At 39.8% G+C, this 16560-nt stretch overlaps 1 protein-coding gene across 3 annotated transcripts in view; it reads right to left on the bottom strand.

Annotated features, from left to right (window-relative positions):
• Positions 1–16560, bottom strand: part of LOC111870759 (lachesin) — a 490504-nt gene that overhangs the window by 282557 nt on the left and 191387 nt on the right. Inside the window, exon 1 of one of the 3 annotated variants that reach the window (XM_033753995.1) lies at positions 5412–5457. The exons of the other annotated variants lie outside the window; for them this stretch is intronic. Within the exon in view, the coding sequence (XP_033609886.1) occupies positions 5412–5451 (40 nt within the window). The 5' untranslated portion in view covers positions 5452–5457. Of the gene's footprint in view, positions 1–5411; positions 5458–16560 lie in introns of those variants that run through there. 3 annotated transcript variants of the gene reach the window in all.

Below are 16560 nucleotides of genomic sequence, written 5' to 3'. Positions count from 1 at the left end.
GGCTGTAGTGCCAAGGAAAAAAAAATAACACATGATAGTAAGTAACGTGTTTGGGTAAGGATCAATTTTTCTTCCGACACAGAACAGGTGACAGATGACATTACCAGTTTTGCAGTATAATGACAGTGTTTACGTTCATATTAGGGGAGTGATGTTTCCTACAGCGGAGTTCTGAGAGTGTAATTTTTGCAGACCTACAGGAATATTCACATAAACTCATGGAGGCTGTGTAGTAGACACAAATGCTAGGAGATCCCTTCTCATCTCTTAAATATTTCATGCCGTCAAGAAACACTTGCATGGATAATTCATTTAACATTGAGACATCTCAAACGCGTATTACGTGAATATGTCAAAGATGACAATATTTATATTGTTAACATTTGTAAAATTATGCGTAAATACTGAAGATGAAAAGGGAAGGTTTAATCAACAAAAATATTTTTTATCTCCGTATTCATCATTTTATAAGAATTCACTTTGTTTCTGGTTCCTGGGCTTTAAAAGAACCAATATACTTTTTAGTCTCTCATAAAGTCAAGACATAGGTTTGTAGCCTTAGATGATACAATACGAGAAATTGTATTAAGCTGAGATGGAATATAAACATAATTAACAACTCAAGGAGCGAAGTTTGTAACCGTGTATTAAGTCATTTACGAGACATAATCATAAGATTAGAAATGCAAGGTTATTATTTTATTTTGCGCTGAACAGTTGTGCAACACGCAAGCTGGACAAGGTACGCCATAATGTTGAAATAATAATGTTGAGAAAAATACAATTTACAGACTTAAAGGAAGCCTATGATTCAGTTAGGAGCACTTAAGAAATTAGTTTGGCGTAGTACCACACATTTAAATACAACCTGTAGTATAGTCTGTATAGGACCTTTCCTATTGAGATGGTCTACAAGATGATTTCATATCGCAATTCATTTTCAACTTTGCTTTAGGATGCTCCAAGAAAATTAGGTCAGACTGAAATTCGATTAGACACATCAGCTTCTGGTCTGTATTGAGCATACAATTCCGTTTGGAGATAACGTAAATGTCACAAAGAAGAACTCAAAGCTCCAACTGATGCAAGTAAATAAGTAAGTGTCCATAGCGTAAGAAAATCTATATATATAATCCTTACAATGATTACATAAAAGCCGGAATGAAACATAGAAGAACTTCAAACAACCTTAGTCCAAAATAAAATAATTATAAACATTTAAACGTTTCCAAATAATCTGAAAGGAACTGTTAAAATTTAAAGTTGAAGATCGAAGAGGTACTGAAAGGGATTAGTAAAATCTGGAGGCAGTACTCGGATCTGATTATTGAAAGCCACTCGTACATCGGATATTATTGTTGTTTGCGTTGTTGCTCAGGATAGCGATGATGACAACGATGATTTTGATATATCTGTGTTTGTGCGATTTTAATATGCAACTCTCGGGCGAATACCCATGGGATATGTGGGTCTCTTTACGCTAAGAATTTCAGGGTCATTTGTCGTACTGACAAGTTAATAATCCACAAGCAAAATTTTTATGGTGACAGACCACTGGAATAGAAATATAGTGTGGCAAGGAAAATGGAAGAAGCATATTAAACGATGACGCAACAATGCAATATGTCACGTCGCGCAGCGTTACCAACGGAAGCACCGCTGGGAACGATGTTTTCTATTGGGTCCTTCCTGAGGATATATCACGAGGACAAACGGGACAAGTTAGTCTTGTTGTGAATTAGACGTCAGCCTGTGGAGAGTAAGGAAGATGAAGGATCTAGGGCGTTAGGAGTGTCACTAGACGAGAAACGGTGAAGAAACAGCAGACTGAGAAGAAACAGTGCATGGTGCAGTGAAGTGCAGAGTGCGTGAATTAGCAGTAGCGGTATAGTTACTTGTATTTGATATCCCTAAGAGTCCAATAAAACAAATTACCAATCCTGACCCTTTCTATAGTCAACAGTCACGTGAGAATAGGGTACAGTGTTCTTGAATGTGTGTCGCTTGCTACGTAGGCACCATCGTTTCAGAGAAAGATTTCCCGATTCTATGGATACCCTGAAGAAGGATAAAGCAGATTCCACTGCACGTATGTTTCGTGCTCATAAAACTGAACGGTGATACATCCCTGAAATATACAGGCAATCTAAATACCCGTATTCAGCGCCGGAGAATTTCAAGTCTCAATAAACAGAACAGTCGTGTAATAGCATCAGTCCTTTTAAAGAGAATATTCCAATTAAGGCAGTAAGACCAACATTTTGAGCACGCACAATCTATTCATTATTTTGCGCATGTATAATCAGCTTAATAATCAATTATACCCAAAGGAGCAATATTATGCTTAGAGAGAATTTGGAACTCGCGTACAATTTGTTCGTGTGTATAGACAACAGAATTACGATCATCACCATAGCAACAAGTCTCCTTGTTCCACTGTTTGATAGACCTCGTCAAAGGGAACATCGAAATCCAAGTCAGAGAGTTTCAACTTGAATCCAGTATGTCTTACGAAAAGATGTTTATTATCAACAATTTACACTGAATCCGAAGGAAGCGAAACAAGGCAAATTAACAGGAACACATACAGAATATTTTAACTTCCGTTGCCCTGTGTAAGGTATATATCTTAATACGAAAATATGTAAAACTACAGTAAGGTCATTTTGGGGAGCGCTTGCTCTGATGGTCTACAGTCAAAGTCATTTAGATCTGCAAGCGTAAGTTCCATTGGTGGATGAGCTGTGCAAATAGTCATTGTTTAAGTTCATGGTAATCTCCCTGATGACTGAGGTTGTGTCACCATGATCAACTAATGTACCAGCGTAATAACGTCTATGATTTGTTTAGCAGAACAACTCTGCCTAGAGTCTGATACGAAATCTTACGGCCGTTATAAAACATAATATATACAGCACAGATTTGTGCAGATATATATTATGTTCGCATTTTTTAAAAGTTGCGGAAAATTTTGTTCTGATTATTAACTGATTCCTCGGAGCAGAGTACTCCTTAAGATGCAAATAATCGCTCAACAATTCGACAAATTTCGCTCATTTTATGGATCCCAGATGTTAATTTCAGTTTACTAAATATATAAGCCCAACACAATTCTTCATCTCGAATAAAATGAATCCAGTCCAAACCGCCAGACCAAATATATTTAAGTTACGTTTTTACATATTCTGTCATTTACAACTACATCATCCAGTAATTTCTGATCACAATTCTGAATTCAATTTTCATCTCCTCTATGCTTGCCATTAGGGTCATCCGTAACATCCACTTTGATATAATTATTAGAGTAATACTTCGGTGTAAAAAAGGTATGGTAAAGCTATCTCTGTAACAAGCCGTGGAGGCCCATAGGGTTGTGAGACGTCGAGGTTCCCACATTTTCTACACAATCGGCTTACAGATGGCGGTGAGGTTGTCAGCCTTAAGCGCCGGTCGCCCTTTAACCCCCAGGAAGATTCCTGATACTCATATCTGTTAAAGGTTGAGTCCAACCCAGGGCCACAGCGTGGCTGAAAAATACTTTGGTGTAGAGTACGAATTATAGAGCCCTTCATTAAGGACATTTCTTCAGCCTTTCTTAATCCCGCAATATTGCCAAATATTCTTGTCAATATCTTGTTCTCAGACAGCCTTAATTTATGAGTACCTTTGGCTTTGCATAATGTCTCATGAATGTATTCAGTCTTCTGGCCCACATAGCAGTCCTTTTATTCATGGTCAATCAGTTTACTTAACGTTTCATTATATCCATATACAATGTGATTCTAAATTATTTCTGGGGTTTCCGAGGCCTATAATTTTCAAATCGTAAGTAACAAAATAAATTTGCTGATGGAATACGAAAGTGTAATTCAAAGTATTTTATTTGGCAACGTCATATTTCAAAATTGCGCATGATAAAGAGATAGCCATATGCGTATTTTGGTTTTTCGAAACAAATTCCGTAATCAAAACGCAAATTCATTACAGAACTCAATGGAAAAGCTCCATCTTCAGATAACGATATACGACGTCGGTTGAAGCAGTTTCAAGAAACTGGCAGTGGTCTGCACCGAAAAGTAGAAGGAAGATCGAGCACTTTGCTGGAAGGTGTTCATCGAATCCAGGAAGAGTTTTCTTGAAGCTCAAAAAATCAATTAGACGGGCTTCTTTGAAGTCAGGAATACCATAAACGACCCTTTGTAAGGTCGTTCATAACTGCCTTCATTCTAAAGGAAATAAACCTTTTTGAATTACACTTTCATATTCCTCAGTTTTATTTTGTTGATTTCAGTTTCAAAATTATAGGTCATGGAAACCCAGACAATAATTGAGAATCACTCTGCATATTACACTCACTATCTTGCATTCGACTGAATGCGAAGGCTCCAATGTACGCTGAAATATTAGAACAGTCACAGCATACAGAAACCCAAAGTAGCTTCCCAGACACAGGTCACTGAAACCTTAATGTGAGAGACTAAGTTTCATGCACGCGCAAGACAACAGCTAAAGTTACAGCTGTTATACGCTTATAATTAAGTTGTAACTAGCCTAGATGTCAAGAACGTGAAAATATTTAGGTGAGATCGGAGGTCCAACATGCAATTTATTAGTCACCGAGTGAACCTAATTGACGGGCATAAGGCTCGAATAGGTTGAAAAGTTTAATGATACAGAACTCCCAGAGGGACGAACACAATCAGTTGAACTGTCAGTGGTAATTATACACGTCTGGGTCCCTCTGTGAGGCCTCGCCATGACCTCGGCCAAGCCCATAAACTGCGTGTTGCCGTTATTTCTGCAGTAGTCCACCAATAAACAAGCATCAATGTCTCACTAGGGAATAACATTACATTACACCCTAGCGATCCAATACCGGTTGTGTGCATTTACCGTACGCCATGCATCTGTGTATGTCTGTCCGTGGTGTAAGAATTTCTGCCATCTCAGGAATTAGAAAAGACTAAGAGCGTAAATTAACCATCACATTATGTACCGGTAACTTACCAGCAAATTGGCCAGCTATTGTATTAGCATACTTTCTGACTGACAAAGTAAGTAGCTGTACATTGTTGTGCCCTGATAGAGGTCAGTGACTGTATTCACTCCCTATCGGTCGTTCGTAGATAACTCTTAACCTGTGCGGTGGAAAACATGCTTGCACTAGAGGGATCCACAAATAACCCGAGTGCTCACCAACAACAATAAAGTAAAACACCATTACAACGAACAACCTGTCAATACACATAGAACCTTCGATTAAACCCCTGGTTTTAGATTCCTACATTTAACTGTCTATAATACGCTAAACCTAAATGGCACAAACCAACACGTTTTATTCCTTTCTCAACCACCACTGAAACAGAATTTCTAACAAGCAATCAGTGACCCGACGACGGGCAAGTACTCACTCGCGCTGAACATGATGCACATGAAGAACACTGGCGCCATCCCAAGGTTTTCCCACAGGCACACTTTGCTCTAGTCTGTCCGTTTCTCGCAACTGCTAGAAACAGAATGCCTGAAACGGCCTTTTTCCCCAATTCCAAAATTCAACTTCTTTTTCATGTCGCGAAAAGGCTGCTCGCGTGTTGGTAAACAAGTTCCCGCGAAGATAGATTCTTGGCAAACAGTCCGTTGCTAGGTTACACAACAATAGAGGTGGCTGTGTTTTTCGTGTCCGCGCTGACGTCGAGCAGCGGTGGGTGGTGGTCACGTGACGTTTTTCCTGTGATGCGTGTCCGTTCCTCGGCTATATAAGTGACAGAATTCATTCCGTTCAGGGACGAGTCAGTTCTTGGTAGGAGACAGCCACGGGAAATTCATAGGCAGAGAAGAGCGAACTGGAATGAGGAATATAGCAGAACTGTAAGTCGGTTTGTGAAGACTTAACGGATGATTAGAAGATTTTATTTATATATAATATATTCAGTGTAATTCGGTGAGACTATTATAGTTCCTGTGTGATAAATCCGTGAAGACGAATGAAGATAGACTGAAGAAATTAGTAAGGAGTGATTGTAAATCGTGTAAGGCAGCAATAGTGTAATAATTGATTGTAGTTACAACCCGTAGGTTGTTAATAAATCCAATTACCAATCCGAATCCCGTCTTCAGTCACTGTGTCATACGTGACAATATAAATGTTTAATGAGATTTAATTTGCAAAATAGATTTATATGGTCAACATATCGGGAACACACAACTGACAGACCTTTCCTGTGTATCTATTTTCTAAGGAAATAATAAGTCAGTAGAGAAGGAAAATTACGATAATTATGTGCTAAATACGCATTGGACGTAAATAATTAGAGCCTGGTGTTGATAGTTCAAATATTAAATACTATTCAAAAGAATGTGAAAAATAATGCGACTTAATACTTACAAAATTCTTAAAAAAAAAAACTGATATTACGTCGTATGGATGGTAACAGGCCCCAACAAAGAAAACATAAAGTAGATTATTTGTATAAAGGAACAGAAATTGTTTGCTGAGCCATACTATCTAACCAACGAAACTGCATGGACATGAGTTTTCTTGAAGAGCCACCAGTCACTCAGCTACTCAAGAATTTTCCAAAAGTTTACGATACCCGAATATTGACTACCGTGTTCACCAGAGTCCCACACTGGTCCAAATCCTGAATTATATGAATCCAGACCATACTATTCCAACCTGTTTATCTCAGAACATTTCAATATTGTGACATGACGCCTGAAAGCTGAAGTGTGTAGGCACAAAAGCACAGAAGAAACAACTGTTGCTAGACAACGACTATCTGAACACGTTTCCGTGGCATCGAGTACGGTGGTATGAATCGAGATCCAGAATTCGAGAGACTACAGACGAGTCAGAGATTCGGAGATTAGTGAGAGATTCGTTATCCAGAAGGAGTTCAATATGTGACCTCTCACGGTTAACTGTAATTATAAAGAAGTGCCAGTAAACCAAATCATCAAATTTAGATCCCACAATTATTCGACACGCTAACCCTTTATACGTGACAATATCATCTTACGACTTACACCTAGTGGTCTCCTATCTACTGGCTTTCAAACCAAAACCCTATGTGCGAGAGACATATGCGTACATTTTAAATTATATCTTGAATATTATGAAGATTATGAAATGTTTATCCAGTTAAAGCAGTGCTCGAACGTGAATGCAACGGGGAACGTAATTTGTGAAATTACTTTTTTCAAGATACGTCTACCCTAATTTAATTCACTTATTTCTTTCAACCCTTTACGGGATGCATATTGTAAGGACGTCCATTCTAGGGTAGGCTGGTAAGTCCTTTCCGAGATGCCGGTGAATGTACATGCTGTCCTGCAATAAGATATCCAAGGCTTAACTACCTGCTCTTGGGATTATTTTGAGTCAAAGGTTTCAGATAAATATTGGTTCGATATGCAAAGTTTTGTGAAGAAAAGGGAAATGAGAATGATAATTCTATTACTTTCCACGAGCCCGTATTTCGGTCCCAAATAAACAAGTCTTCAACAATGAGAAACTGGTGCAGTCCCTCAATACCAGTGTGAAAGACCACAAAGACACAATTAAGACGTAAGAATTGACATACTGGAAATGGTACAGAGCAGTCCAGGCACTAGTGGAAGAAGAATTTGCAATCAGGTCGAGGCCAGACAGATGACAACTCGAAAAACCGTTCATGATTAGAGTGTCCACACATTTCTCGTCCCAAATAAATGGACTCTAGTAAGCAGATTACTACTTTGCATATAGAAACTTCTGCAACTGGCTGCCTCGAAACCAGGAGCTGTGTACAAGAATTCATTCACGGATGAAGCTATCTTCAGCAGACAGGGCATCACAGATATATGAAATACACATGTGTGGTTTTACGACAATCCTCATGCGAACAAGAAAATACATTTCCAAACACGTTTCTCGGCAAACATTTGGTGTGGAATTATCGGAAACCTATTCTGCGGATCGGTTTGTCTTAGCGATACTTCCGTTTCCTGCAAGGAAGTGCCGCCATTTTTTTCGGCATATGATTCTCTGCTAACCAGGCAAGAGGTATGGCTGCAGCATAACGGCGCACCTCCTCATTTCGGTAGGCAGGTGACTGTATTTCTGAATAGACACTTATCAGGCCATCGGATTGGCGAAGGAGGTCCAGTTGGTTGCCCAGCGATGTCAACAGATCTTTGGCATTTGGACTACTTTCTCTGCGGTCACTTAAATTGCCTGGTATATGCCGCCAAGTCAAACCGTTGGTCTGATTTACTGAATAGACTAATGGACTCCTGTGCTCACATCAGATAAGATCATGACTATGAGAAGGTCATTACTTCAATTATACAAAGGGCTCAACTGCGGTTTGACAATTAGGGTGGCCATTTCGAGTCATGTAAACAACCAAATTTAAAATGCAATTTCCGAAGTGGGCGGAGAAGTTCATGGAGGTAGGCCTAGGCCCACTGTGGCTGTAGTGCCAAGGAAAAAAAATGCAATTCAGTGTACAGTCTAAACTAACTGCTGCTGCTGCTAGTACTACTACTACCACCACCACCACCACCACAACCACTACCCAAACTACTACTGCTACTACTAGTACTGCCACTACTACTACTAAAATTAATTGAGGCCGCGCCATAGCTCAAGCGGATAATCGCTGGCTTCCCACCGCGGTGGCCCGGGTTGGATCCCGGGTCTGGTCAAGTGGGATTTGTGGTGGGAAAAGTGGCGCTGTTGCAGGTTTTCTCCGAGTACTTCCGTTTCCCCCGTCAATCTTCATTCCACCAATTGCTTCACAACCACCCTCACTTATAATCTGGGGCTAGTAAAATAGCCCAGAAGTGGCCGCAGTAAAAGGGACTAGCAATAATAAAAAATAATTGAACTGATGTAGAAATTACAAATGCAATAGAACGCTCATTTCCTTGAAGAAAATGTTGCAGATCGGACCCATGTTTACTTAAAGTTGTCGACACAACATGATCCCAAGAGCACGTAGTTAAGCCATGGGCATTCTGTTACGAGACACCTTGTGCATAAAATTTTAAATTTTATTTGATACAAAAAGGTCAATTTTTTAAATAAGATGAAGATATTAGATAATAAAGAATAAAGGAAGTTATCCAAATAAGGAACAGAACATCTGGAAACTGAATCTCGAAAGTTCTCTCTCGTTAGAAACAGAACGGTAGGCGTTCGTTTGATGCGTGGAAGTAACAGTCTTAATCTTCATGAACTGAAGAGATAATGATCACAATGAAGTTGAAGTCTGTTCGAAGTGGTTTGTAGTATGGAGTCNCTTTCTTCAGAGTCACCGCCGTGAAAGCCTCAAATCTTACATGGAGTCCATGAATACACAAATTTCGCGTGTAAAATACACTGTATATATCTAGTTCCAAACCCGCTGTCAATGAAATTGTTAAGGATGAAGCTGATCTTAAATAAGATCTGAAAGTGTGTGACGATGCTTTCTTGCTACAAATATTGTGTTTCTGGACATTGTCCAGCGTCTTGACTTTATCTAAAAACACCGTCCTCTTTATATTTCAATATAAAGAGGACGGTGTTTAGATAAAGTAGGACGATGAATAATGTCCAGAAACACAATATTTGTACTGAAGTTTATTCTAACTTTAATTTTTTTTTCTTCTTTTGGGGCAGGAGCGCCAATTTGGAACCTTGACCTACTTTCATGAAACTCTCCGTTTCACTTCGGTTTACTAGATCTTAGATATTCCGCAGGAATCCTTGGGCTGGTGATCAGTTCGTCGCAAGGCCTCTACCTGTACACACACACACACACACACACACACACACACACACAGAAAAGCGCAAGCACGCACGAGCACACGCACACACACACACATCAAATATCCATTCCCTGAGTGGGATCCGAACCCACGATCCCGGCTTCCAAGTGAAAGAAGACAGTGCACGACTTATACCGCTCGGCTACCGTGACCGGAAACTTTTAAATATTAGTCCCAGTAATTATCTGTTCTTTAATAACAGAAATGAACTTACTCAGCTTCAGCATTGGCGTTAGGCACGCAAGCTACTGTCATGTCTGACCGAATGCATTGCATTTTCACGTCTACTGAAGCGCGGATCATACACCTAATCTAATGAAGTCCAGCGCACACAGCCGAACACTGTGTGGATACCTATATGCCAGCAGGTAGAGTGGACAAATAAATCCCAGTAATGGGTTTGTAAGCCGCTGCAGGAGGCCAGTGTAGTTCGGTAGAGTGACCGCTGCAGCAGAGCAGTGAACAAGCACAAGTAGATATTTACACGCGCGCAGTAATACGTTTGCATGATGCTTTATTCAAAGACGCTTTTCGGCTACGTTGACTACACAGTAACATTGTTAAAGGTAAAGTTGTCCCTTGTTTCGTTCCATCACCAAATGAAGACGTAAGTAAGTAGTCACCTTTACTCTCCGACTGATTCGTTCATGGGCAGAGGTTTCCCGGAAATCATCTGATGCGATCGCCACAGGAGGTGAATATACGTGAGTGAAGTGGGTTATTTTAGGATGCTTTCGGTATATTGACTATGCCTTTATCGATCCTAGCATATACTCGTAAGGTGACTGAAGAATTGGAAAGTATCTGGAAGGAGATACAATGGCATAATTACTGCCCTCAAATTCGCCTGGAGTGTCTGAGGAAAACAGCAAAATCCTTAAGTATCAGTAGCCGATGTCCAGGCCGAAATTCAAACCGAATACCTCCCGAAACAATCACAGAGCTAGACAAATTTTTGGTCAGCTAATCTGGATGTAGCAGAAAAGAGGAGCTCTTGCCCAGTAGCGAATGAAACAAGGTTAGTCTGGTATCTTTGCTATATAAACAGTCTCACCGAAATATTGTTATGATGTTGGAATTTGAGGGGATTTCATAGACTGTACGTGTCCCATGCATGGGAGAGTAACGTCATATTCTCTCCTCCAAGGTCTAAGTACTTGTTGCATGTCTGGTTCTTCAGATTTGGGATAGCAGCTTGAAAAATAAACGATCTTGAACAGAGTGGTAGTTAATATTCCTCTAATTTGTCGTGCTTGCAATTTATTCTTAGACATCTTTACTGGGCAACATTTCCGCAAAACAAATTTCCGCACTCTTAATTTTGTTCCGTGTTTTGTTGAAGAGACACAATATTTCCTGCATATTTCCGTGCTTAATTCAAGACTGACCCAACTTACTAAGGTCTATTATAACTTCTGTGTTCGTAAATTCAATCATTCTTAAATTCCCACTCTCTGTTTAGCTGAAAATTAATTTTATCACGAAAGACACTTTGCAAATTTGATACATACAATTCGGATTTATTGATATATTCAGAGGTTAAATCAGTAATGTTTCTGTCATTTTAATCATGTGATGTATGAAGATGACGGAGGGATAGACATATAAAAGGAAAAGTGGAGTGGAGTGGCGAGAGGCACAAAAATTTGTTGGGGGGGATACAAATATTTCATGCTCATAAATTTTCTTGCAGTATCAGCATGTTCTTCAAGTAACTGCGGGTTGAAGAGAACGCAAAATGTTTTGTAGTGAAGATGGTTCAGTGCTGGGAAGTGGGCTTCCTTACGTCACGAGCAGAAAAAATGTTGATCAGGATTTCTGATGTGTTCAACCTAACATTTGATGTTAATGTTTGCAAGGCTGAATTTGGATGAAATATTTACGGAAAGTGAGTAGCTCTTCTTAAGAATATTTAAAAATTTAATTCACACCTCTCGGAAACCATAACATGCACCTATCACAGAGGCTATTCTGTTAATGTTGCTCACTCAAATAGCCCGACTTTATTCTGAGTGATGTACAGAACCATAAATAAACTATGACTGTAAAAGGAGCCTCTGAAGGTTACAGAATGTACCATAAGATTTCAAATGTTCAGAATATATCCTAAAAATGAGATAAAGTTCGCAAGGCGGTGAATTCTCATATTATGTCTGAGTCTTCTGGATTATATCATGGAGATTGGTAAATGTTTTCCATGGTTTCGGAGAAAGTTGATGCCTCCAGTTTCAGGGATGAATTGTGGTAGGAGTCTTATTCCTCAACCGTAAATATGTATGGAACAGATTCCTACGAAATAAAGCTAAATAATCTGCAAAACACACGGTATCACATCCTATAATTTTGAAGTCTCCTAAGTTTAATTCCACAAGCTGCTTTTATAAGCATATATCTTAATGAAATTATTGTTGAAATTTTGAGTAGTCTGTGAAGAATTATTTTATATATTCTGAAGACTGAATCTGCCTTGTTCTTTTGGTCTATAATCCTCTTTGTACGTTTATTTAGGATTGCTGTATCTCTTTTTATCAGTATTTTATTTCTTCTTACTTTTTCGAATTGTTACTCCTAGTCGTTCTTGTGTTCTTCTCTTCTCTTTGTTTATGTCTGTCTTTCCCACCTATTATTCCTTATCCTTTTCTTTGTGTGCATCTTATATTCTATTATATGCTACTTAATACTGTCTCTGGTCCCTCTTGCACTTTGTGAAGAATTTATGCGTATAAAGAGGCCTTTTCTCTCCAAATTCCTTCAGAATATTTTTTGAACATAAATCTGAGTCCATTAGATCGTACTTGAATTGAATGAAAGAGAGCATAAGCGCTCTGTGCTCTCATAAAATGGGGACAAAGTCCAATAGTCGGTTCACTGTTCAATGAGTGTTAGCCTATATAAACAGAAGATATTAATTAGCTTCAAATTCTCTATTAAGAAAGAATCGATAAGAAAATGTTAAGAATGGGGAAAGTGGTTGTACTCTACTGACCTTTTCTTTGTAGTATTATCTCAAACTTTAGAACCCCCTGAGAAAATTCCCAAAATCATCAGTTAGTAACATTATTATCCAAGGTAGTACTTGAAACAGAACTCCCCTGATTACAAACCAGGTGCTTCGTACTGCACCAGACGGCTTGACATGCCTTTGTACACCCCTGGTATACTGCGTTCTGCATTTTGTAGGATCAGGCAGTATCACATAATGTAAACCAGTCAAGGCACCATATATGCACAATGCGGGTCCCTCGACGGTTAGCATTATCCGAAAGGCCGTGAGTTAACGGGAACTTATATCCCTGTCAAAACATCAAAGAGACCTGGGCAGTATTGCCGCTCATTAGTCTATATAAAGTCACTAGTTTGTACACATAATCACAGCAGTCAACTAGCATCACGTTCATATAGCCAGCAGAATCAGAGGGGGAAGTTTTAAAATTGAATGAACGTAAGGTTTGGTGTAAAATACGCTAAGAGTCTTGGGAATCAAAGTGCTTTTATAGTATTTGAACCAAAGGGAAGAATATAGAACTGGAAAAAGTAACCTAAGACAAACTTAGCTATTTCATTCCTCCTCTTCTTCTTCTTCTTCTTTTTCTCTTTCTCCTTCTCCTCCTCCTCCGGTTCATAGGATAGGACGATAATTCTTTCTGCGGGTCACGGTAGCCGAGCGATCTAAGGTATGCTCTGTCTCCGATCCCTCGAAAGCCGGGATCGTGAGTTCGAATCCCAATAAGGGCATGGATGTTTTGTGTGTGTGTGTGTGTGTGTGTGTATGCGCGCGCGTTCTTCTGTTTGTGTACAGGTTGAGGCCTTGCGACGAGCTGAACACACGCCCAAAAAGTCCTTTCATTTTCATTCATCAGTAATCTGTCAGACGACAGATAGACGACAGGTCCATAGTCTCTTCCAAAACAGTTCCTCTACTTAATGCGATCTTCTGTTTTTGGAAAGAGACTATCCAGGGAAAGTGATAATGTGGTAGTTTTTCCATTTGCTTTCCACATCGCAGTACAGCAGCCGTTCAAACCACTCTGGTCACGCCTGTTGCTATACGAACTTGAACCATCTCGAGCATCATTTGCTCTGTGCTTCAAGTCGCTGCTGATGACGCTGCTTCCGGCATCAGTTTTTGGTGTCTCTCTTCGTCTGATGCCTACCCTTTGACCTGTCCAGCAAGGGAGGCCCTGCCAGTAGCTACGCTACCGCTGGTATAGCTCTCAGGGTCCTTGGCATACTCAAACCCCCTCACCACGATAAGGTGGAGACACCAACGAGGGGATCATCATATGNTTTGTGTACAGGTTGAGGCCTTGCGACGAGCTGAACACACGCCCAAGGAGTCCTACCGGATATCTAAAATCTAGTAAACCGAAGTGAAACGGAGAGTTTCATGGAGGCAGGCCAAGGCCAAAATTGGGGCTGTAGCGCCAAAGAAAAAAGAAAAGAACTGCACTTTCTGCGTGGTCCAACATGGTTTCTTCTTCTTTTCTTAGTTGAGCCAGACGAAATGTGTACCACAAAATGATAGGGCAGACGTGGTAACGCCAACCCAATTAAGGCAGTAAATTTTGGTAACAAATTTCGGCCATTCAAGTACGGGAGCTTTGCAGGGTTGGTGGCCCTCTCACAGAAAACTTTTTTGACTGCAAAGAAATAAGCTTCACGGTCTTGGTATTGAACTTACGAAGATCAACGAGAAGTAATGGGGAATAAAGGGCAACTTGCAACAATATTCTTCGCCGAGTATTTGTTATGTTGCTTTCAACACTCCAGGTGGATGGAGCATTCAACCTTTATTATGATGTAAGACTCTTTGACTGTCTGGTTCGCTGCCTAGCTAGCAGCTGCCTGATTAACAAGCCAGTTATCCACGTGTTGGAATCGAAGTTTAGACGGTCCGCCAATGCATGTGATCCTGGGCCAGTTCGATCCAGATCCCAACTTCCACAATCGATTTTCTTCTCTCTTCATACTCATATGATAGCAGTATTCTGCGTACAGCACCAAGTTTATGCATTCTCACTATCTCTCTAACCCGAGATAAATATCCACCATATTATAATTAAACCATTTTACTCCCTTAATACAAGAAGGTGTCTGTTTATATCCTATATTAATTCGTTATCTGATCCAAATATTGTAATTTGTTCGGAAGACTATAGAAAACTGCTAGATGTCTAAAATTCGCTTAGTGGGGGGTGAAGTTCACCATGTTAGGTGGGTCCCTGCCACCACGGCATGGCGCGTCCTCAGGTTGCGGATGGAGGAGATTCCGTCCAGTTTTGGAGGGAGCTGCGAATGTACTGAATAAGCAGTCGCGGACAGCCGACAAGGGGTGGACTTGCAGCTTGGGGGTTGGACGTGGGGCTAACAACTCCGCACCGTAAAAGAATTATGTTACGAAAATGAACACAAAGCCTCGAACCTAGACAGATTCCATGGATAAACGACCTAAGTTAATGAAAATGGATATATTTGGCACTTGGAATGTACGCAGTTTGTATAGGGCAGGTTCGCTCAGGGCAGTGGCAGAAGAAATCTTAAAATATAAGTTAGATTTAGCGGGAGTACAGGAGGTCAGATGGGATGGAGGTGGCATCGCACCAGCAGGAGACTATACATTTTTCTATGGAAAAGGAAAAGAAAATCATGAACTAGGTACAGGTTTTTTCGTACATAAGAGAATCGTATCAGCAGTCAAGAGGGCTGAATTCGTTAGTGATAGGATATCATATATAATACTAAAAAGTCGCTGGTGTGATATCATCGTTCTGGATGTTCAACCCCCAACAGAAGATATAATTGATGATATAATGGGCAGGTTCTACGAAGAACTAGAACATCTATTTGATAAATTTCCGAAGTTCCACATGAAAATTTTGTTAGGAAATTTCACTGCCAAAGTAGGGAGGGAAGATATTTGCAAACCAACGATTTGGAATGAAAGTTTTCATTAAATTTATAATGATAACAAAGTTAGAGTAGTAAACTTTACCACATCGAAAAATCTTACTGTCAAAAGTACAAAGTTCCCACGTCGTATCATCCTTAAATTTACTTGGTCATCTCCTGATGGGAAGATACACAATCAAATAAACCATATTTTGATAGATAGGAGACGGCACTCAAGTATACTTGATGTCCGATCATTCAGGGCAGCAGATTGTGATACTGACCACTACCTGGTGGTGGCAAAGGTTAGGGAAAGACTGGCATTGAGCAAACAAACAACACACAGAGTTCATATGGAGAGCTTCAATCTCAAGAAATTTAATGAGGTAGAGGGTAAAGAGCAGTACCGAGATGAAATCTCAAATAGGTTCACGGCTTTGGAAAACTCGGAAACTGAAGTGGATGTTAATAAAGCTTGGGAACTATTAGGGAGAATATAAAAATGTTTGCCAAAGAGAGTCTAGGTTTTCATGAATCGAAGAAGCATAAGCCATGGTTCGATGAAGATTAGATTATTAGATCGAAGAAAGCAGGCCAAATTGCAATGGTTACAGGATCCAAGCGAGTTAAATGGGGATAATCTGAACAATATAAGACGTGAAACCAGCAGGCATTTCAGGAACAAAAAGAGGGAATATCTGAAAGACAAAATTGATGAGCTTGCAATGAACAGTAAGAACAATAACATTAGAGACTTGTATAGAGGAATAAATGACTTTAAGAGGGGTTACCAGCCTAGCAGTAACTTAATGAAGGATGAGAAGGGTGATCTGCTTGCAGATTCCCACAACATTTTGAATAGGTAGAGGAACTACT

Source organism: Cryptotermes secundus, unplaced genomic scaffold, assembly GCF_002891405.2.
Source record: "Cryptotermes secundus unplaced genomic scaffold, Csec_1.0 scaffold263, whole genome shotgun sequence".
NCBI classification, from domain to species: Eukaryota; Metazoa; Arthropoda; class Insecta; order Blattodea; family Kalotermitidae; genus Cryptotermes; species Cryptotermes secundus.
Note: the sequence above shows the minus strand (reverse complement) of the source record. Positions and strands in the feature narration are given on the sequence as shown.